Source organism: Oenanthe melanoleuca, chromosome 5 (genome assembly GCF_029582105.1).
Source record: "Oenanthe melanoleuca isolate GR-GAL-2019-014 chromosome 5, OMel1.0, whole genome shotgun sequence".
NCBI classification, from domain to species: Eukaryota; Metazoa; Chordata; class Aves; order Passeriformes; family Muscicapidae; genus Oenanthe; species Oenanthe melanoleuca.
In genome coordinates, this window is record NC_079339.1 from 19,167,354 (window position 1) to 19,188,721 (window position 21,368).

Here is a 21,368-nt window from a genome sequence, read left to right on the forward strand (position 1 = left end):
AGCTGAGCTCAGTTTTAGAAATCATTTGGCAGCTCTTTACTGCTATAAACTGGCTTTAATTCTTAGCTAAAATACCTTCTGCATTAAGCCTTCCTCTTCAGCTCTTAAATACATGCTGCATGCTTTTTAGAGAGTTAAACTTCTTTCTATACACATGCAGATCTACTTATGTACTTGACACACACACACAGGGGAATATTTTACAACCAAAAGGTGCCACTTAATGAACTGCCCATGATTTTTGCATGAAAGCAGAATAGCACACGGTAGTGTGGGCTTCTTCCTGGTCTCCATATATTGAAAAATGTTGTTCCTTAAAACAAGGCCCACTCCTGCTCCCACTGAAGCCCAGTAGGGTCAGGATTGGGCCCCTAGATTGAAGATGCAACATAAATGTCCCAAATGCTGTGTTTCAGAGCTTTACTAGAATAGTAAACCCCACAGGCTGGCTCTGATTTCCCTCTGTACTTGGCACTTCCCCCTGAACTGGGCACTGGTGAGGCCAGACTTCGAGTACTGTGTGTCCAGTTCTGGGCCTCTCAATTCAGGAAGGACATCGAGGTACTGGTGTGTCCAGAGAAGGGCAACAGAGCTGGGGAAGGCTCTGGAGCACGAGCCTTGTGAGGAGTGGCTGACAGAGCTGGGATTTGTAGCCTGGAGAAAAGGAAGGTCAAGGGAGAATTGACCACTCTCTACAACTGCCTGAAAGTTGCCAGGTGGGGGTTGGCCTCTTCTCCCAGCTAACCAGTAACAGGATGAGAGGACACAGTCCTGAACTGAGCCAGGGGAGGTTTAGGTTGGGTATTAGGAATTTCTTCACAGAAAGGGTGACAAGATGTTGGAATGGACTGCCCAGGGAGCTGGTGGAGTCACTGTCCCTGGAAATGTTTAAGAAAAGACAGAACGTGGCACTCAGCGCCAAGGTCTAGTTGGCAAGGTGGAGTTTGGTTATAAGTTGATGATCTCAGCTTTTCCAATGTGATTCTGACTGACTGGCTATGGAAATACCTCGTCTTCTAGTTAGGGAACGGAGTTTAGAGGAGCATGCATCAGAAGATGTAATGGGAGCTTATTGAAAGCAGTACACCCCATTGTCATTGCAGGAGGTGTTGAGCGAGCATTCATGCCCCTGCGTCTCCGCAGGGGTGCAGCTCTGACCCAAACTCTTTCAGGTGCTCCTACAGGGCTCCTGTCCGCCGCTGCACGGCGAGCGGAGAGTTTGCTGTGAGACACTCTAAAGCCAACGCCAAACGCGTCCGACGGGCAGCAGGGGAGAGCAGGCTGAGGCGGCCCCTCGGCCGGGACGGCAGCGGCGGCGGCGGCGGCAGCGGCGGGTGGGCACGGCCGCGCAGCGGGGCGGGGCGGCGGCGGCACCACCCCCGGGCCCTCCCCCGGCCGGCCCGCACCGCCGCTCCCCGCCGCAGGCTCCGTCGGGCCGCGCTGGCGGAGCAGCCCCCAAGTTTGCGGGGCGGCCGGCGCGGGGCCATGTGGCTGCTGTGGCTGCTGCTGGGCTCGGCGGGTGAGTGCGGGCGGGGGCGGTGCCCCGGGGCGCTGCCCGGCAGCGAGGGGGCGGCTCCGCTCGGCGGGGGAGGGCGCCGGGGCCTCCCCGCCGCCCCCGCCTCCCGGGCGGCTCGGGCGGGCCGGGGGCGCCGCCGCCGCCCCTCCCCGGGCCGCTCCGGCCGCTCTGCCCTCCCGGGCTGCCCGCGGCGGGGGCGCGGCGTGCGCGTCTCGGCCCCTCCGCCCCTCGGGGCGTGCTCGGTGCTCCCGGCCCCGCGGAGCGGGCGGCGGCGCCGGGCCGAACCGGGCGCTGCGCTCGGGCGCCCTTGGGCCGGACCGGGCGTCGAAGGGGCCGCGGCTCCGCTGGTGCATCCCGGGCGGGCCCGTGTGCTTGGCGAGGCCGCGGCGGGTGCGGGCCACCCTTCCCCGGTGGGCCCGCGGCGGGTACGGCCGAGTGGAGCGCTCGGCTCCCGCCCGGCTTTGCTTGGGGTCCGGAAAGGGGATTTCATACTTCTTGTTCGCATTCATCTGTACAGGAACACTTTCCCCCGCCACGGTCGGCATATGCCTGTCAAAATTGGCAAGTTGATGATGTTTTGTGCAGCTTTGCTGCAGGTGTGAATTATTTCTGCAACATGATCTTAGCGGGCTCTTTTCCAGACAGTGTAAGTAGCCTGGCTGCATGCTGCTGTGTCTGTTTCCGAATCACGCCTTGGCGATGAAGTGATGACACACAGTGTGTAAAACTCAGATTATCAAGCTCAAATTATTTTCTTCTCTTCTATTTCAAGAGTATTTGTTGTCACGAAGAACTTGTAAGTTTCACGGCTTCCGTGGTAAATGTTCGAGTTTGTTGTAGATGGGTAGGAAGGAGAAGAGTTACAGGACTTGCACTGTTTTGAAATTACACAACTGCAAGCTTTGACTGTGGCGTTCATAAGTCTTTGGAGGTTTAGGTGTCTTTGCAGAACTATTTCCGCCGTTCCATGTTCGGGAGACTTTAGACGAAGCTCAGGTTTGTTTATCTGAATTGTGTTGCATTCTTCCTTATTAATTTCCATTCTACTGCTGCCAAAAGTTCTTCTAATTATTCACAGCAAGTTACATGTTTCTATGTGTTGAATATATTTGCTTGTAATACCACCCTTTAGATTAACAAGGAGGGTTCCCATCTAAAAGATACTGATCTTTACATCTGAAGGTTTCCCAGCCACCCACACCCCATGTTTCTGCTCCACCTTGGCTTGGGGGCAGTGACCAAGACCTGTTTCTTGTGTGGAAGTTGGTACTTCAGCTTTTTGACTGCTGACTGCCATTCTTGCACAACATTCTTGCAGTTACTTAACCAGAGGCTCTGGCTTACTTTGGGGCAGATTCAAAGAAATTTCTGAAACTATTTTTTCATGTGTTCTGTTTTTCTTTTGAAAAATAAAGTAGGGGGTCTTCAGGGATTTGTTTTTTAGATGTTGCTTCCTCTGTATATTTTGGCACTCCTGCAGGATTCCCACAGGGAGCATAAGTTTGTCTCTGCCTGGCCTTCACTCTGTTTTGAATTTTACTTCTGGTAATTCCTGATATAAAATATAAATGCTTCTTTTCCTATTGAATCTTTTTTTGGGTACAGATGGGAAACCTTGAAACTCCAGGGGTGAATTTCAATTTACAGAAGATAAACAGCGTATAGTGTCCCTGTCTAAACAGTTGTTCTGCTAGCCTGCAGAGGTAACTGTTGACTTGCATTGGCAGTGAATATTTAAAAGGCAAAATTAATCTTTTATTTTTGCCTTTGTTCATAATATTGTAGTTGTATCAAATAGTGCTTTTCATCCTGAAAGAGCCTATCTGCATGGGGAAGGTTTTACTTTGTTATGACATGCAAGTTTGAGCTCACACCAGGCTGATTAATTTCAGTCAGTAACTAACTGGTAATTGATCAGAAAGAGACCACTGATCTGAAGTTTCAGCGTCGGTTCCTGGCACAGGAGCTTCCTGATTGCCTTCCTTTCCTTTCCTAGTCCCCACCTCATTTCAAGTCTCATCAAGCTCTTGGGCAGCTCACACACCATGCACACCCAGTTTCTTTCATCTCTCGTGCTCTTGCCAGTATCAGCAGGTCAGGCTCAGCTCTGATCCCCCTCCTGCTGCCCTGTACATGTCATAGTGTGACCCAGTTTCCAGAACTTTACTTTGGCTCAGTGTCAGCCCAGGAGTTCCTGGATGTAGGTTGGGTCCTGCAAGGATTCCTGTTTTCAGCTCAGACTGTAACAACATTATTGGGTTAAGTTAATATAGAAGAAGGTCTGTTAGTTAGCAAACAGACATCTATGTTTATCTTCTTCTACTGCTTGCATGAAGTAATGCAAGCTGATCTACACACAGTTACAGTGAGTTTTGGAAAGGATTGTTTCAGAAAATTGCAAGTGCGCTATAGCTGAAAAACCAATAAAATGTAAACAGTCCCTAACAGAAAAAATGAGTTCTGTAATCCTGACTGCCACTGTACTGTGTATTCAAGACAATTCTTTTATTCAAAGAAACCTAAATCTACTGAGTGTGTTTTGAACATAGATTGATGTGGGTTTTTTTTCTTCAAGCATTTTTTTTCTATCATCCATTAAGGAGAGAAATGATGGCAGGAGTCACAAGCACTCAGGTAAATTAACTGCTTTTAAAAGTAGGATTACAAAGTGAGCAGGAAAGGGACATTGTTTTTTCTGACAATTACAGACCTTTCTGTTTTAACTGAAGAAGGTTTTAAAACATTAATCTTAAACTGACTGGAGAATCAAAATGCAATGCACAGCTGGAATTTCTGAGTATCATCCCCAGGTGTCACAGTACAGTATAAGGACCTTTCTGATGCATAAGTCAAATATATAATGTAGATGTTATGCCTCTTAAGATATACTTAAGATTGTTCTGTATTAAGGGGAGGCTTCTGTGTGTTATTCCCTCCAGTCTTTTGGTCTAATATTGTTAGAATCAAGACCCATTCCACAGATAGCATAAACATGAAGAGTCACACATGCTTTCATTACATTTTGCAGCTTCACCTCAAAAGCTTGCAAAAAACCAGAACATCCCTAAAATCAAGCAGGGGTAGGAGCTATTTGAATAGTTACCACATTAGCCTGCATTGTGTAATATCTGCTAACTTAAAACTTCTACATGGTGTTAAGGAAATAGCCATTATTTCCTTACATGGGTCTCCATTTGTGCTGACATTCAGAGGTATTGCTAATAGTGGAATTTCTTTGCTGAAAACCTTAGGTACTGCATAGCAGGAGTAATCAGCACTGCTGAGTACTGGTCTCTACTGTTGGATAAGCAGGGAGAGAAGAAAATCACTCTCTACTTGAAGACTCATGTCTGTATTGTGTATTCAGTAGGTCTGTTTTGTATTTTTCAGGCAGTCCTCTTAAAAGCTCTTAAACTGAGTCTAGTGCTTCATAACCAGTGTTTGCATTTCTTGGTACGTAAGCCAGCTGTGGGCATGGGTAGCACATCAGTGTGGGAGTGATGGAGAAGGATTCCTACAGTTGGCAAGTCAAGAAACTTCCTGCTTGGGACAGTAATAAATAACAAACACTGGATGTTTTCTGAAGATGTGAGTCTGCCTGTGGTCAGAATGAGAGCAGCCAGGAGTAGTCACTGTAATGCAAAGCTCCACAGCCATGCTGAGGAGGATGTGGGATTTCTCACAGGAGCCTGTGCCCACGCACAAGTTGTCTTGAATGTTGGACATTTTGATGTTTGAGGCTGTTGTCAGACTTTACTCTTGCAAGTACATTTTTGTTGCAGGGACAGAAATAAGCAGAGGATGACTTGGTGGGAGTGTGGCCTTGGCTAGATTTAAACAGATTTCTCTTACTTACTGAATGTGGGGAGTTGCAGGGTCCAGGAGCTTTCAGCCATCCCATCTCGCTTGGGATAGTTGCTGCAGAGTGTCACCAGTTGCCAGGTTGAGGGGATGGAAGCATGACTGCAATGTTGCAGTCACATGTTGTGATAGGAAGTGGAGATTATTATAAAGAAAATAGGTAGTAAAAATGCACCTTTCGCACAAATGTGAAATAAATTGTTACAAGCATGCAGTCAGTCTGTAGTGCCTGATACACAGACCAGCAAGCTCCATACTTCTTTAGAGGAAAAAGTTTCCTAGTGATACTGTAATATTTTTATTGTGACAACAGGAACCTGCATCCTGCTTTCATTTGTGATTATCTACTGGGTGAGGAATAAAATGGCTCCCTTTGCTATAAATCTGGAAGACTGTAACAGGGATATGTTCATTTGTTAAGTAGCAGTGATGAATTGAACTGAGATTCAAAGCATCTCTGTGTTTCAGGGCTGTGTGAGAAGGCCTAATTAGAAATTAATTTCTCACCTGGGTAAAGAATTTGTTTGTGTTTTTGTTTGTGTTATTTATGTTTTTTAAATTTTAATTTATTTTTCCAGGCTGGTACATTTTACCAGAGTACTGTCTGTCATATATCCTGTTCTGTGGTTACTCTCTGTCCGTGTGAGCAGAAATGCAATAATGGAGTAGCCTGACTAATCTGTAGCGTGAGATCTGCTCTGATGGTAGCAGTGCTCTCCATTTCAGTCTCTTGTCTGTTGTGGAGGCTGATGAATTTTATGAGCTGCTAGAAAGCCTTGTAGGCTGTTCAGTTGTCCTGCCTACTGCAGACTGGAGCTGTGGATATTCTACCTTTGGTACAAGGCATTCTGTGATAACTATTTCAACTGGCATTTTCAGGGTCTGAATTTGAAAACAGCTTCATTATCAGTTGGCAGGTTTTGAAGATGAGGAAGGAGAAAGATCTTGGGTCTCAATAGTAGGGTTTTGGCATTTTTGTTTTTTCAAGTATTAAAACATAATTCTTCTGCTCTGGCAGGACCTCGTAATGGACTATGTCTAAGATGCAGAATGGAATAGTTCAAGTGAAAACAGTTTTAATTACGTAGTTTAAGGTAGCTGTCAAGTGAAACACAGAATGACAGGTTGCCCTTTGCTTGAAATGTAAATAGATCATGGCTGGAGGTAATTGTACAGTCAGCCATTAGGATAATCAGTTTATCATACATTTACTGACTGCTATAGAGTTTTTGAAGGGGAGCTCATATATGTTAAGAAATAAAAAAAACAACAACAAAGAATGAAAATTAAACAAATAGCTTAAGAAAAGCAAGCAAACAAAACACCATGGCAGAAAGCATTTGTCTAAATTAGTTATCTCTGATAGTGAAACTTTTGACTTATATGATCAGTGGAGTTTTGCATTTGCATGGACTCTGTGTGTGTGTCCAGATACTGGATTATCTGACATGTAGAATCTTGTAAGCTGCAGTAACTTGATCAGATGTTTAGTTTTTTTCATGCAGCCTCTTGTGCTAGTACTGTCAGACTAAAAGGCATTTTAGGCCAACCTTGCCTTCCATGCAGTGCTGTCTGTCAGGAGGGGAGAAGATGGTGTAGTAGTAGGTGGCTTGGTGTGTGTGTGTGTGTGTGTGTTTTAAGTTGCACATGGGAAATGCTGAAGCAATGAGATTTCTAAATGGAGCCATTGGTCTCTCCTTGTTCTCGGTTGTTTATGCAGATCCTCACCCACTTCTTGGTTGCAGAGAAACTTGTGAAATTGCATACTTATTTTACTTACAGCTTATAGAAATGTGTACTCTTTGAAAGTTGAAGAGAAATAATAGGTAGCTCCTGTTAGTGTGAGAAATGTGTTAAAGGATTGGGGAATCATGTGGGTGGATATTCAAAAGGGCCCAGATGAACAAAATGAAAATGGAGGTGGCTGCTAACTTTTTCCTCTGTGTTCCTTAAGCCTTCTTCCAGCCATGGGCTAGACAGCTGTGAACTTGTCACAATTAAAACATATCAAGCAAAGCTGCTCTTTGTCAGTGTGTAAATGGTTGAGTAAGTTGCTGTGTCACATGTCAGAGGGAACAGGGAGCTGAGATCATGAATGGAAGGTGATGTGGCTGTGAAACTCTTCTAAAATCTGGGATCATTTAAGATTGGGAGATAATGAAATCTGGGATCCTGATACTATGTCCTCTTAGCCAAAAGATTTGCATTTTTGAATGGTTTTGGTGTCTCTCAAGGAGGCTGTGAGACTTAATTTATTAAAGATTGAGAAGCATGTAAGTTGAATATGGTTGAAGTATGCTGTTGTGTTATGAAATAGGTTGTTTCAATAGATGCAAAAATACAAATTTTCAGGTTTTAGTGCTATTTTTGTTCTCTAGTAGGGATTCTGATTAGTTTTTTCCTTTTAAATTAAAGGAGAAATCCCTAAGTGCCACACCTTGCTTTGGGTCTCTGGTGTTATTGTCTTTCATCTACTTAGACAGGTTCCAGATGGTTCCTAGGGAATGTGATGGGCGAGATTGCTGGTTCAGGGTTCTCTTATTGGAAGTTTTAGATGGAAACCAGTTACATCACATGAGGTAGCCCTATGTTGGTCTATTTTGAAACTGTTAGGTTTGTTGGATGAAAAGTTCGATTTTAGGTAACCTTTTCCTATGAGGATTTATCTCTATTTTGATAAAATGTAATACTGTTACTGCAGCAAGTAGGTTATGTTTCCATTAAAAATTAAAATGTGAATTCTGGCTACTAATATCACTTTGTGCTCAGATTCTTTAGTTGCTTGGAGTAATTTCTCTTGCTTTATGTATTTTGGATGAATTTATCACTTCAATTGTTAATGAGTCAGATGATGCTTATAGTTCCAGACAGCACACCATTGCCAGCCATATGTCTCTGTGTCAACTGAAGACTTGTATTCTTCTGGGCAAAGCTGTTCAGGGTCTTAGTGCTGCAGGATCTACTCCAGGGTGTGTTGCTGATCAGCAGTATGACTTTGGGCAAGATAGAATTCTTTCCTTACTGTACTCTCTCCCCTTTTACCTGTTCAAACATTTTTTTTTTTTTGGACACCAGTTCTCTTCCCATCTTTCTCTGATGTTTTCTCTAGTGCTACCCTAGTTTTTAGTCGAGAGCTATATGCCACAAATATCAGGCATATGGTTTTACAGTTAAAAATAGTGGGTTTTTACCTTTAAGACATGTTCTGCCTTGCCTGGTATGGATTTGATATACGGTAAGTAGATTTTTCTTGATATGATAATTTTTAGTCAAGTATTCCTGGTTTTTTTCATTCTTTTTGTTGTTGTTAGCATAAAGGCATTAAGATTCCTTGAGCACAGGAGTGTTAGATGTACAAAGATGTGAAGCATGATAGAGACACACAAATTGAGATACTAGTGAAAATCCATGCATTTGTCAAGTTGCACTTCCTCTCCCTTTTGTGAGGCAGGGCAAGGGTTGACAACTTGAAGGGTTGTTGCTGTTCTTGTTGCTTGTCTGGGGTGCTCTGCACAGGTAACCCGTGGTTCAGACTGTGTTGAACCTGTTAAATAGTGGCTGCTTGGCAGGGAGTGGGGTCATTGCTCGCACATGGCTACAGAAGGTAACACTTGAGCTTGCACTTTGGAGTTCCAAGGCTGCTGATTCAGTCTCAGGGCTGCTATTCTGCTGCTGTCTCTCGATGCAAGAAGTTACACTAAGGGCTATTAAATGTTTCTGCTGCTCTTTGTATAAGCTTAGCTAAAACTCTGCAGCTAAAGATAGCCATTATTTCTCAGACTGTGAATCCCTTTCTTGTCAGATTCAAACTCCTTTCTTTTTCCTTCTTTGCCTGCCTCGTTCTCTTGTTCTGAAGCTGCATGCTGATGACTTAGTCTTTACATGCCTCTTTTCATAGATGATTTGTGTCACTTCCTTCTTCCTCTCAGTATCCTTTTCTTGTTTTGTCCTTTGTTTCTCTGACCTCACCAAATTGTACCCATTGATGCATACAGCTAGCCATGGATTTCCTCATCATGCCTCTGTACTTAAATATGCTGTTATGTATACTTATTATATCTATGCCAAACCTGCAGTTAGGGATTGTCATTTTTCCCTTGCCTCTTCCTATTGCAAGTTCTCCGCTTCACTCTGCCACTGGTGCTGTGCTTGCTTTTCTTCTCCCTGTCTGCCCTATCCATTGCTTAGCTGTGCTGTGTGCTAAGGCTCAGCTTTAGGCTATGTGGGACTTTACTGCTGCTGAGTCTGGAAGGTGGAGTTTAGTAAGGGCAGACTACTTGGGGCTTGGTCTTACTCACTCTTACAATTTCTGAGTGAATTGTGCATCTTAAGCAAATGAGCTGTTTCTCAGGGATCATTTACAAAGGACAGGTAATATTTACTTGACACAATGCAAGGTGTGATTTATAAATGGCTAAAGAGTTAGTGAATGCATTGTTAAATATGTGCAGTCATAGACTGGTTAGAGAATTACATATATAGAGTTGCTTCACCTGCCAAAGCACATCAGTTCTTCATAAACACATAAATTGGTGGAGTCAGCATGTATGACCTTCAGTTCACACTACAATCAATGAGTTTCAAGGGCCAAATAAGTCCTCACTTGTTAGCCAGCCTTCTGCCAATGGCACAAGTTGCTCCTGTGTCTGGGCCCAAAACTGTCAAGTCTTAAAAACTGGGTGAAACTGACTCTCCTAAACTGAATATATGGTTATTTGGAGCCTGAAGTGCATCCTTTTGCAATCAGATGGGGGACTTCCCTCTGTTATCTGCAAGCTTTATTTAAATTTCAGGAACCTATTCTTTTTATCTCCTCTGAAAATGGAGCCTACCGTGTGCAGTATACAAATCAGGAATGTACTTCTGTCCAGAATTAAAGTGGTCGGTCTAGAACATTAGCAGAGTACCTAGAAGATAAAAAGGATGTTGATAGTAGAGTTCCTAAGAGTATTTATAAACAATACAAGTTGGCAGTAGCAGTTGTACCCTGAAAATCTTCCATGAGGAATGTGAGCTTCTAAATTTGAAACACATTTGAAGTAGAGTGTTGTCAGATTTTTTTCCCTGTAGGGAAATTACTGACTGTGTCATATTTTTTGAAATGTTTTTCATTGCCACTTTTCTTTTCAAACAAAGAGTCCAGAATAGTTTCAGTGACTTTATTGCATACTTGAATTATATGTCCATTAATGTTAAGAGCACAATAGCCATTTTTCTTCTTCAGGTTTTCATAAAAGGAGAGATGAAATGTTGTGCAGTGTAATTTCCTATTTGCACTGCAATTTCAAGTGATTGAAATGCCTGCCCTTTTCAACAACTGAGGTATTTTTAGTCATTTCACAGAATACTCCTGATTCAGAGGTGCTGTATGTAGGCTCTTTTGAGGTAGCATGTAAGAGTGTGTATCTCTTAGTTACATCAACAGAGTCCACCCCAAAGCAGTGGGTACTCGATGACATTGGTTTGCACAGCTGTACCTTTTCATCAGTCTCACATTTTTTAGTATGGTATAGAAAGGGTTTGCCATTCTTATGCAAAATTGTGTATGTTAGTTACAGAGGAAAGGCACAGTGTCTCTTCCTGCTGCGGCTTTGAAAATGTTCAGGCTTTCAAAGCTAAAGACTCTTTACTTATTAATGACTTCTACATGAGATAGATTTCAGTGTCTAATCAGGTTGAATATCCTTAAAATTTCTAATGGGATCCCTGAAAATCTGCCAATGGACTATATAGGTTTTCTGATTAATTGTTTTAATTGAGCTCTGCCTTGCTATTTGGTTAACAGTTTTCAGGGTAGCCTCAGGCTGCTTACTTTCCAATTTCCTTGTGTTATCTGTAGATAAATGTCCACCCCATTGGAGCTTAATGGCCAATTAGCTGAGTCAAATAAAATCTGGGAACACAAGCAACAGTGCTGATCATTGGCAGGATATTTGTGTCCTAACTGAGGTTGAATCCAGAGTTGCTGACCTGCTGACTGCCACTGCTCCTTGGGAGTAGTCTCATGGGGAGACTGTTCAGCCTGTAAAGCATGGTTTAGCTAATTTTTCCCTGCAGTGTTGGTGCTTTATTTGTTTTCTCATCAGTAGTTGCAAAATTAGGCAGATCTCTATTGTGAGCAAACTCTCCAGTTGAAGAAGCAATCAATGTAACTTCCTTTGGGCCTGTATCAGAGAGACCTCTGTAAGGTCTGTTAGATCCTGTTAAAATTAAGCCCACATACAGTCAAAGACTCATCAAGGTTGGGAAAGCCTTCTAAGACCGAATCCAGCCCTTGACCGAATACCACCCTGTCAGCTAAAGTAGCACTAAGTGTCATGTCCTGTCACTTCTAGAATACTTCAGGGATGGTGGCTCCACCATCCCATTCCAGTGCTCACCCTTTCAGTGAAAAAATTCTTTCTAAAGTCCAACCTGAACCTCCCCTGATGCAGCTTGAGGCTGTGTCCTCTTGTCCTGTCACTGGGAGAAGAGGTCAAATCCCACCTGGCTACAACCTCCTTTCAGGCCTTTGTAAGAGTAATGAGGTCCCCCTGACCTCCTTTCCTCCAGCCCAAACAACACCAACTCCCTCAGGACCTTTCACTTCACCTTGTTGAGCTTCACACAGCTGGCTTTGGCACATTGATCCAGCCTGTCCAGCAGAACAACACTCCAGCCCAAATTAGCACTGTCTGCAAACTGGCTGACAGGACCCTTGGTCCTCTCATTCAGGTCATTGATAGAGGTTTTAACAGACTGGCCCCAACACTGAGCTCTGGGGAGCATCATGTGACTGGCCAATAGCTGGATGTATGTCCATTCCTTACTGGGCCTAGCTATCCAGCCACTTTTTAATCTAGTAAAGACTGCATGATTCAGACTTCTAAAATATCAGGTGGTTATCTCCATTTTGGAAAGGAAGCATGTCTGATGGAGATGTCCTGAAGGAGCAGTGACATTGAGGAAATAGAATGGTCTTTACACCTTTGCCAGTCTGGCCCTTGAAGATGGTGTGAGTTGGGTGTTTGCAAACACAAGCCTTCCAAGCTACTTTGCACATTCCTGTAACAAAACTACCTTGCCACAGATTGAGTTACTGTTCCAGTGTTGTTTGCTTTGGTTTAGAAAGACTGTGTTGGCCCATTGTGTTGGAAAAAATGTGTTACTGAAACGTTGTAGTAAACGTTTTGGTTAGAGAACAGTTTGAGTGAGCTCAACTGTCAAAATTAAGCCTTAGGTGTAACAAGAGCTAGTCATTGTGTGTTTCCATGGCAGAGTGATTTTGGATACTTTGAAACATACAGATTCATAATCTGTTTGCAAACAAGCTTCCCAAGTTGATCCCTTTTGGCACTAATCACACCCTAGCATTAAACAAAGTGACAGGTAGGTGCAAAAGGAAAACAGATATTGAACCCTACCAGGTTCTTGTTGGAGCTGTAAGTGTTGAATAAGAGGGCAGTTAGTTTCTGTATCTAAAATGCTTTGAGTTTCTTAGGTCTAGGGGATCACTTATCTCTTGAGAGTTACTATGTAAACAGTTTAGCTGGTAGTTGAAGCTGTAATTTCCCAAACTCCTTCCTGCTTATCTGTTACGGGGTAGTCCTACTGATTTTAATCAGAATTCTAGAACTGGGTATTAGCTGCATGCCTGCATTCCTCAAAGATTTTTGGTTATAAAAATATAAAAATGGCTGTTTACTGTTGAGGAATTAATGGAACTTGCAGACAACACCAGGCTGGTGGGAGTGTTGACCTGCTGGAGGCCCTTGAGTCACAGCAACCCCATGCAGTGCTGTAGGCTTAGGGGGAAGTGGCTGGAAAGGCACCCTGTGGAAAAGGACCTGGGACTGCTGGTTGGCAGCAGTTGAACACGAGCCAGCAGTGTGGCCAAATGGCCAAGAAGGCCAATGGCATCCTGGCCTGGATCAGTAGTAGTGTGGCCAGCAGGACCAGAGCAAGGACTGTCCCCTGTACTCTGCACAGGTGAGGTCACACCTTGAAACCTGTGTTCAGTTTTGGCCCTCTCACTGCAAGAAAGACATTGAGGTAGTGGAATGAGTCCAGAGTAGGGCAGTAGAGCTGCTGAAGGGTCTGGAGCACAAGTCTTGTGAGGAGCAGCTGAAGGAGCTGGGGTTGTTTAACGTGTAGAAAAGGAGGCTCCTGGAGGAATCTTACTGCTCTCCACAACAAGCAATAAGACAAGAGGAAACAGCCTGAAGTTGTGCCAGGGCAGGTTTATATTGGGAATAAGGAAAAAAAAATTCTTCACTGAAAGGGTGATCAAGCATTGGAACAGATTGCCCAGCAAAGTGATGAAATCACAATCCCTGGAAGTGTTCAAAAAACATGTAGATGTGGTCCTTAGAGATATGGTGTAGTAGTGAACTTGTCAGTGCTGGGTTAATGTTTGGACTCAGTGATCATTGAGGCTTTTTCCCTCCTTAATGATTGTATAATACACAGATTTGCTTTAATATTAATAGTTTGCATTTTTAATGATATTTCTTTAAAAAAAAAATTTATATATTTGGCAAACAGCTAATCAGTATATATCTTCAGGTACCCATCTTCTCAGCATCCAAGCAGGGTGGAAACATAAATTATGGATGTTGGCAGTATTCCCATGGGATAGGAGAGCATTAGTAATCATTAACAGATAAGGAAAACTGAAGCCAAGGGAAGCAGAATAATATGATCATGTAAGACATCTGTGGCAGGGCTGAGTCCTATCTCCAGTCATCTCAAGTTCCACACAGAAAGCTGCCCTTTCCTGAAAGGCATCCTGTGTGCAAGTCTGAACTGTGTTGCAGGTACTGACATTCATCTTCCCCCTCCTGAAGCTCATGCCACCAGCATTCCTGACAGAGAGCTGACTGCAAGTCAGCACACTCACAAACATGTAACCATTGTGGTGTTTGAAGGGGCATCGTGGTGTTTCATACCAGTTGGATGACGTATGGCTGCTAATTTGTAAAGCTGCATCTGTGTCTGCCTCAGCTCTGGCAGCTGCTGTTGAGGGTGAAAGCTGTAGAAGTGTGAGAGACTTACCTGTAAGTGCATGTAGACAATAGCCTGTCTGCTTGCTAAGTCTGATGAAAAATTGTGAAGGGGCTGGATAGGTAATAATGTGCAGTGAATGCTCACATCCTCCCCTGTGTGTTTGGTTTTTAATGGTATAAATTGATAATGGCATCAGTTGGAAAGGCCAGGTATGAAGTATGCTAGGAGTAGAGTGATTTCTCTTTCCTAGAACAGTTTTATGTGTTAGTGATAGGGAATATTCCTGTGTGGCATTACTGACAGCCTTGAGTGGCTGGCAAGAGTGTTTTAAATCCAAGACTAAATTCTTGGCTTTCTTCTGAGTTTCTAGTTGAATATATTTGCATTGGCAAAAAAAGTTGGCTGACTTAAAGACATGTTAAGCACAGACTTAAAGTATCTTGAAATAGTAGGGCTTGAATACCTTCTTTGCTTTCTCAAGGGCAAATTCTGCCACTGAACATACATTGTAGATCACATTTTAAAGTGTTTTTTCTGTGGCTCCAATATTGCTACCATTTGCATTAAGCAGCATTTTTCTCCCCACCTCTGAAAAGGTAGTAGGATGTGGTTACTGAAATTATTGAATTCTGTACCTGGAGCATTCAGTGTGCCTCTCTGGAGCAGGAATATGTTACAAGTCAGGGTGATGTATGACCATGTACAAACAGAACTGAGATAACATGCTAGAGATAAGTGATCCTCAGCAAGGCGTGATGTCATGGAATTGTTTGCTGTCTGCCTAGCTTTGTGCTGTCTGCAAAATGGGCATAGCACTTACCCACCTCAGTTTCTTTAGTTTCATAAATGCTGGTAAGTGCTCAGTTCCCTGAAGTGAATGACATCAATAATTCATTATCACTTAATTGCTGGAGCTGATTTCCGATTGATTAGCTAAGTAAGACGCTAGGAAGTGGTAGTTTGGTAGCTGTCACTGTCAGTTCCACTTCTCTGCTTTTGCCAATGTTTTATGAGGTTGTTGTGCACATGCCTTTTCCTTTCTCCTCCATGAATGCATTGCCCTGAAGCCACAATAAAATTGGAGTAGCTTACAAAAATAATGGGGCAAACAGCATCAGGTGAGGTGGTGGATTTCTTTTTGCATCAGCAAAGCAGCAAGTCCAGGAAGGGCTGAAACTTGGACTGAACTTGAAGGACTCAGTGCTGCATGTGTGACACGCTGTCCCTGTTTGTCACTTTGGCTTTTCTTTGTTCAATAGGCTACTCCTGGACTGCTTTTTCTTCTTGCTCAAAGTGCTTACAGGTCATCTGCTTTTGTCTAGTGCTGTTGTCTCTAAGCTTGTGTGAGAAGGCTGTTTCAGTTGTCCCTTTTTTATCCTTACTTTGAATCAGATGTGAGTTACTTCTGATCATTTTTCATTATAATGGGAATATGTAGGTTGGAAGTGGATAACAGTTGTATATGTTTTGCTTTTTTTATGTGAGGAGTCATAGGTGAGGATTTGAAAGTGTGCAGGTTCTTCTTCCAGTGTTTCCTGATAGGAAGAAGTTAGTTCCTCCAGTCTTTCAGGGTGGAGTAATGGCAGATTTATTTTCTGAATACTAGAGAGGGGAACTTTAAAATAGATGTCCTGGAAAATATGTGGTGCTTATTTTTATTAGCATAGGGTAATCTCTGTTCCGTGTAAGATGCAAGCTAAAATACAAATGGGGAAGCAGGGCACTAACACACTCTCTCTTATGTAGAGATGAGAGATGGGGAAGTAGTATTCATTTATCTGTATAGCTTATCCTCTAGGACACTGCAAGCATCTTTCATCATTTCCTAGATTAAGGTCCAAAAATAAATAGCTACAACTGGATTTTATTCATAGGTTTTCTGATTACTTGCTTAAAATTTAATATATTGCCTTACCTTGCAGAATCTGAACTGTTTAACATTTGTGCAGCGTTTGGCAATGCCAAATGTTTTCAAACACTGTGCTGCTTCCTAAAAACCAGTGCACAGCCTGTTGGAGCATGTCTTTCATCTGAGTCTGGTTTGCCAAGGAGGCATTAAAGGGAAATACACAGTTTGTTTTTTGGGATGGGTTTTTGAGTTTTTTATATAAACTTATATAGCTTCCAAAATGATTCAGTTCTATCTTAAATACACATCAAGAATGATTTTGTTACTATTTTTATACATTCTTTGGAATTTGCATCATGATTCTTTAAAAGAACCTAGATGGGTTTGTTTCAGTGCAGTAACTTTTTGCCTTCAGCTGCTGTGGGTATAAAAAATAATTGACAATTCAGTTCTCAGAGATCACAGAATATCCTGATTTGGAAGGAACCCACAAGGATCATCAAGTCCAGATCTTGGCCTTGCACACTCTATGCCTGAGAGCATTGTCCAAATGCTTCTTGAACTCTGGCTTGGGACTGTGACCACTTCCCTGGGGAGCCTGTTCCAGTGCCCAAACACCCTTTGTTGGTTTTGTTTTAATGTGTTCTGATGTCTTTAAACTTCATTAAAGGGACTGGGCTGGGAAGAATATCAATGTCAATCAGCTGCTTTGTGGGATTCCTTAAAGACCTACTGCTTTCTTGGCTTCAGTTTCCATTTACCAAGCTTCCTTTAAACAGTATTGGTTTCAAAATGAAATTTCAAATGGTGACATTTCATTAAAATTAAAAAGTTCATCTTTACAGCCTGCTGCACTTTGTTCTGTCTGTAGTCACTCTTTCCTCTCTTCAGGGTAAAAGGAGGACACAAAAGATGCTGCTACTTTGAGTAAATAGTTTCCATGGAGGAGTTGTCAAACTGAGAATTTTAGCTTCAATGTGTTGCAGCTAGGATGTTTTGCACAGCAATGTACCTGCATTTTGCACAGCAATGTATCTGCCTTATGTTCCTGAATCTATTAAAAGGAATATTTATTGTCACTCTTTCTAGGCATTCAGAATTCAGAAAGGGAAAAGAGTATTTTTCAAGTCTGAGTACAATGGCTTAAAACTTTACTTTCCACAAACAAAAGTAGTCCTTGAATCTATGCTTTTCTCAAGTGAGATTTTTAACAGCTTCAGTGGAGCAGCTGTGATATAAAGGTGCAGCAGAAAAAAGAATTAAGACTTGGGGAAGGGGTAATTAATTTCTGGTTTGCAGAGGCACAATGAATTTTGTGCTTTTGGTTTGGGAATACATGGGGGAAGGAAATTTTTTCTGTCTTACGTTTAAAGTTTTACTGTGGTTTTGATCTTGCCATACTAAATTTTTTCAGTGCTAAGTAAGTGTTTGATCACAAAGCATCTCTGTCAATGTGTGCTTCTTGTTGCCAAGATGCTTCTGAAACACAGAAGGTACAAGGACATCCTGGAAAAGTTGTCACCACCCTTCTGGAAGTCACTGTGATTGACAGTCTGTTGTGTCTGAGTGTGATGAAGAATGTCAGCCAGGTACAGGGTTATCTGCAATACACTGAAAAATTCATAATGGCCACTCAGATGATGACAGTGATGAAGCTGCAGAGTTACCTTGTGGTAGCAGTCTCTGTGAGAACATCTTCCTGCTTTTTGGATGAAGCTTCCAGACTGCTGAAGGATACTCTGTACCATTTCTGATCACATGAATGAACTTGTTGATCCGGTAGGGCGAAAGGAAGCAAGAGCTTTTATCCTCAGCTTAAGGATATCTGTGTTTGGGGTGTTGTATCGTAGACATTTTCACATGACCTTCTTTTAAGTTCACACATGGAATGAACAGATGCTGTTTGGTGGAGGTAACACTTCAGTTAAGTGTGTGCAGTCATCAGCTGTAATGCAGTCAATACTTAGCATATTACTTTTAATTATATTTTGTGGAAAATATGGCGAAAACACAGACATAGGTCAAAGAGCTAATAGAAAATATTAAGTTATTCTGGTTGAGCCATATCATCTACTTTGTGTATGAAACACAACAATATGATCTAGGGCACTTACAGCTTGAACAAAGTTTCTTGGTCCTGGGTGAATTTTCGCACTCCATTATATTTTCCGTGTTAGTTTTCCCTTTATACTTTGAGATTGTTCACAGAATGTGGGTCAGTGTACATGGTCAAAAATAATGCTGTTTTTTGTGTTAACCCCTGAATCAAAAACATGTATACATGTAATGAAGCAACAAGCGCATAAATATTTTCTTTCAATGTTATAGACTATATTGTGATTGAATATGTGAAAATTAATTGCATAGGAGATGAGGAAAATGGGAAAGGTTATAGTAATCACATTCAACCTTTCTTGAGTGATTAAAAATGAAGTTAAATTAATTCTACTTACTAGTTGAGCTTCACCTCTTTTTTTTTTTTTTTTTCCAAAGGGACTAAACCTTGAAATAAAGAGAAGTCCTGTTGCTCAAGTAGAAAGCAAACACAATTGAAGTGCTTTCAGTGTAACAGACAACTATACAGTTAATTTTTCCTGCAGCCACTCCAGTTACATGGCTGTTAACAGTTACATTATGAATGAGGTATTCTGAAGGAAGCCTCTCCTGACTCTCAGCTATCCTCTTTTGTTTGGGCTGGTCACCAGGGTCACAGGAGTCTCATTCCACATGAAGCAGTATGAGATGCAGACAGGCTTTCTTCCACACTTGAAGAGAATGCGACTGAGTTGTCGGTGTCATTCACAAAACTCAGTTCTTCTGGGTCTTGAATGCAAGGAGTTCACGTTCTTTACGATGAATGATGAGCATCCTCGTACATACTGACGAACAAAGGCTTGTCTGGAATGATTTGGGCTGCGAGGTGCTTGCTTGGGGGGTCTCTGAAAACAGAACAGCCTGATGTCTTGTATAATATATGGGGTCACAGGTTAGCCAGTGACATCACCATTCTCATCAGGTTGCTTATGCTGTGTCCTAGACAGTATGGCTTATTGTCTTTTTGTGTTGTGTAATGTCTCCTGCTAACAGGATGGCACAGCTGTCCTGCTAAATTGAGCAGTAGTGATAATAACAATGAAAGCATCCTCTTTTTGGGAGCATCTTGAAGGATAGTGACTTTTTTGTGTGTAATAAAAGGAATATTAAAGGTGGTCCCAAGTTCATGGTTTTTATGATATAAGCACAGGATTTGTCTTCTTGGCCAAATACTTCTTGCTTTTGTGAGACTGAATTTTTAGCTAAGTGCTGATCTCCACATACTTCAGTAATTTGTCAGTATGGGGAAATAAAACTGAAGGGAAAATTTAGGGAAGATAATTGTGTTGAGTGAAAGCCCCCTCCTACTTTACTTGTAGGAGGAAAGTCTTCTCTATCTTTAATCTTTTTTTTCTATTTGCTTTACATCTTGTCTGATGCAAAGTATGTGAAATCCTTCTGAAGTGTTTAACTAATTTTCCAAAGTTATAGCAGGGTCTGTTACCTCAGAGCTTTGTACCTCACCTGTGAAGCCTGTTTTTCTGGTGCTAATGGGGTGGCTTCAGAGAACAGCAAAACCTCAGTGTATGGATGGTTGGAGTTTACTGGGCTTTCCAGCAGTGAAGGTGGGAGCTGTGACTGCAACTCTTCAACACAAGATCTGAGCAGAATTTGTCACCTTCACTTTTAAGAAAATTACTGCAGTAACTGGGAATCAAGATTAGAGAAATGAGTCTGTGAAGAATCTCAAGTGCCTTTTTAAGAACTTAATTGCTCCCAAATGTCTTCGATTCAGGTTTCCCCAGGAGTAAAGTAAGTTTTGAATGTTCAGCAAGATTCCCGTTCTTTTAAATAGGGGCCGGTGTTTTTAAAGAGAGGGTATGTGTGACAGAGGCTCTGGTGCTGAGAGACTGAAAATCTCAGTAACTCTGGAGTAAGTTTGCTTAGCTATTTGGTTAAAAAAATTCAACCCTAAATGAGCAGAAGCAAGTAAGGACTGTGAGTGGGTTGAGACATTGTTCTGCCAAGGAAGAATCAGAGTTGTCATAACAGCAGTGATGCACTGCCACGCTGACTCGTGGAAATGCAAAGGCTGGAGGCTGCTTTGCTTTTGTTGCTTCTGTTGCTCACTTCTGTTAAGTAGGATAGACCTTGGCTAGAGTCTGCATGCATTACCCTGGTGGTCTCTTTTGATGGCAGTGCCTGTCAGTCTGGCACTGCATATTACTTAACAAAGTGTCCTTAAAAATACTATTATGTACAGTTTTCATTGTCTTTTGAACTTGCAGTGTGTGAGAAAGTCAGGAAGGTGCAAATGTGTTTGTGAGTAGTAGTGGGAGAGCCACAATTAGAGCTAGCCAGTCGCTGATTTCTTGGGGCTGTGAAAAAAAAAATGAACATTTGTTGTAACAGAGAAAATATGTTCAGGTTGTCCTTGTATTCCAAAGACATCTCGTGCTGCTTGTTTTGTCTTACCAAGATTTGATAGCTGCTTGGCAGAAGTCTTGGCATTGCTTGGCACTAGCAATTCTCTGTTCATCAACTTGAAAAAAATGACTGCTGAAACTCAGAAATGCATAGTTTTGAGCTGCACTGTTTTCATCATTATCAAGTCAATACAGTTTGATTTTTCTTACTTCTTTCTTTCCAGAGATCTGGGGAAAAACCAGAAAAGCTTTCATAAAGTGTGGTATGTTTATTTTAATTCTCATTAATCAAATAGTCTCCAGCAGTAAAAACATGATGTGAGACCCGCTATGCTAAATATACACCCTGCAATTTTCAAACATTAGTTGCCACTAAATTGGCAGAGTGACTGGAACCAAATATACCTGCTTTGCAATTATATCTGCTGGGTTGGTATTTATGGGAATAGCCAACCAGGCTAACAAGAGTCAGTATTAAAATTAACCCTTAATGGCAGCATGCTGAAGCTACTGTTCATTACTGTGTTGAGCAAGGTGCTGAAGACCCTCTATTCTGGCCAGCCTCAGGTGCCACTGCAGTGATAATGCTTAGCTTCCAAGAGCTTGAAGAAAGATTGGCAGATTTATGAGCTTAGTGCACTCTAAGTTCCAGTTTGGATTTTGTGTGAAAACAAATGCTTCCTGCCTTGGGACCAAC

The 21,368-nt window shown here is 42.3% G+C and overlaps 1 protein-coding gene across 2 annotated transcripts in view; it reads left to right on the forward strand.

The window, feature by feature from the left end:
- Positions 1 to 1,420: 1,420 nt before the first annotated feature.
- Positions 1,421 to 21,368, forward strand: part of LDLRAD3 (low density lipoprotein receptor class A domain containing 3) — a 102,430-nt gene continuing 82,482 nt past the window's right edge. For both annotated transcript variants that reach the window (XM_056493674.1, XM_056493675.1), the window contains exon 1: positions 1,421 to 1,519. In XM_056493674.1, coding sequence (XP_056349649.1) covers positions 1,486 to 1,519 — 34 coding nt within the window. In that variant the 5' untranslated portion in view covers positions 1,421 to 1,485. The remainder of the gene's footprint in view (positions 1,520 to 21,368) is intronic.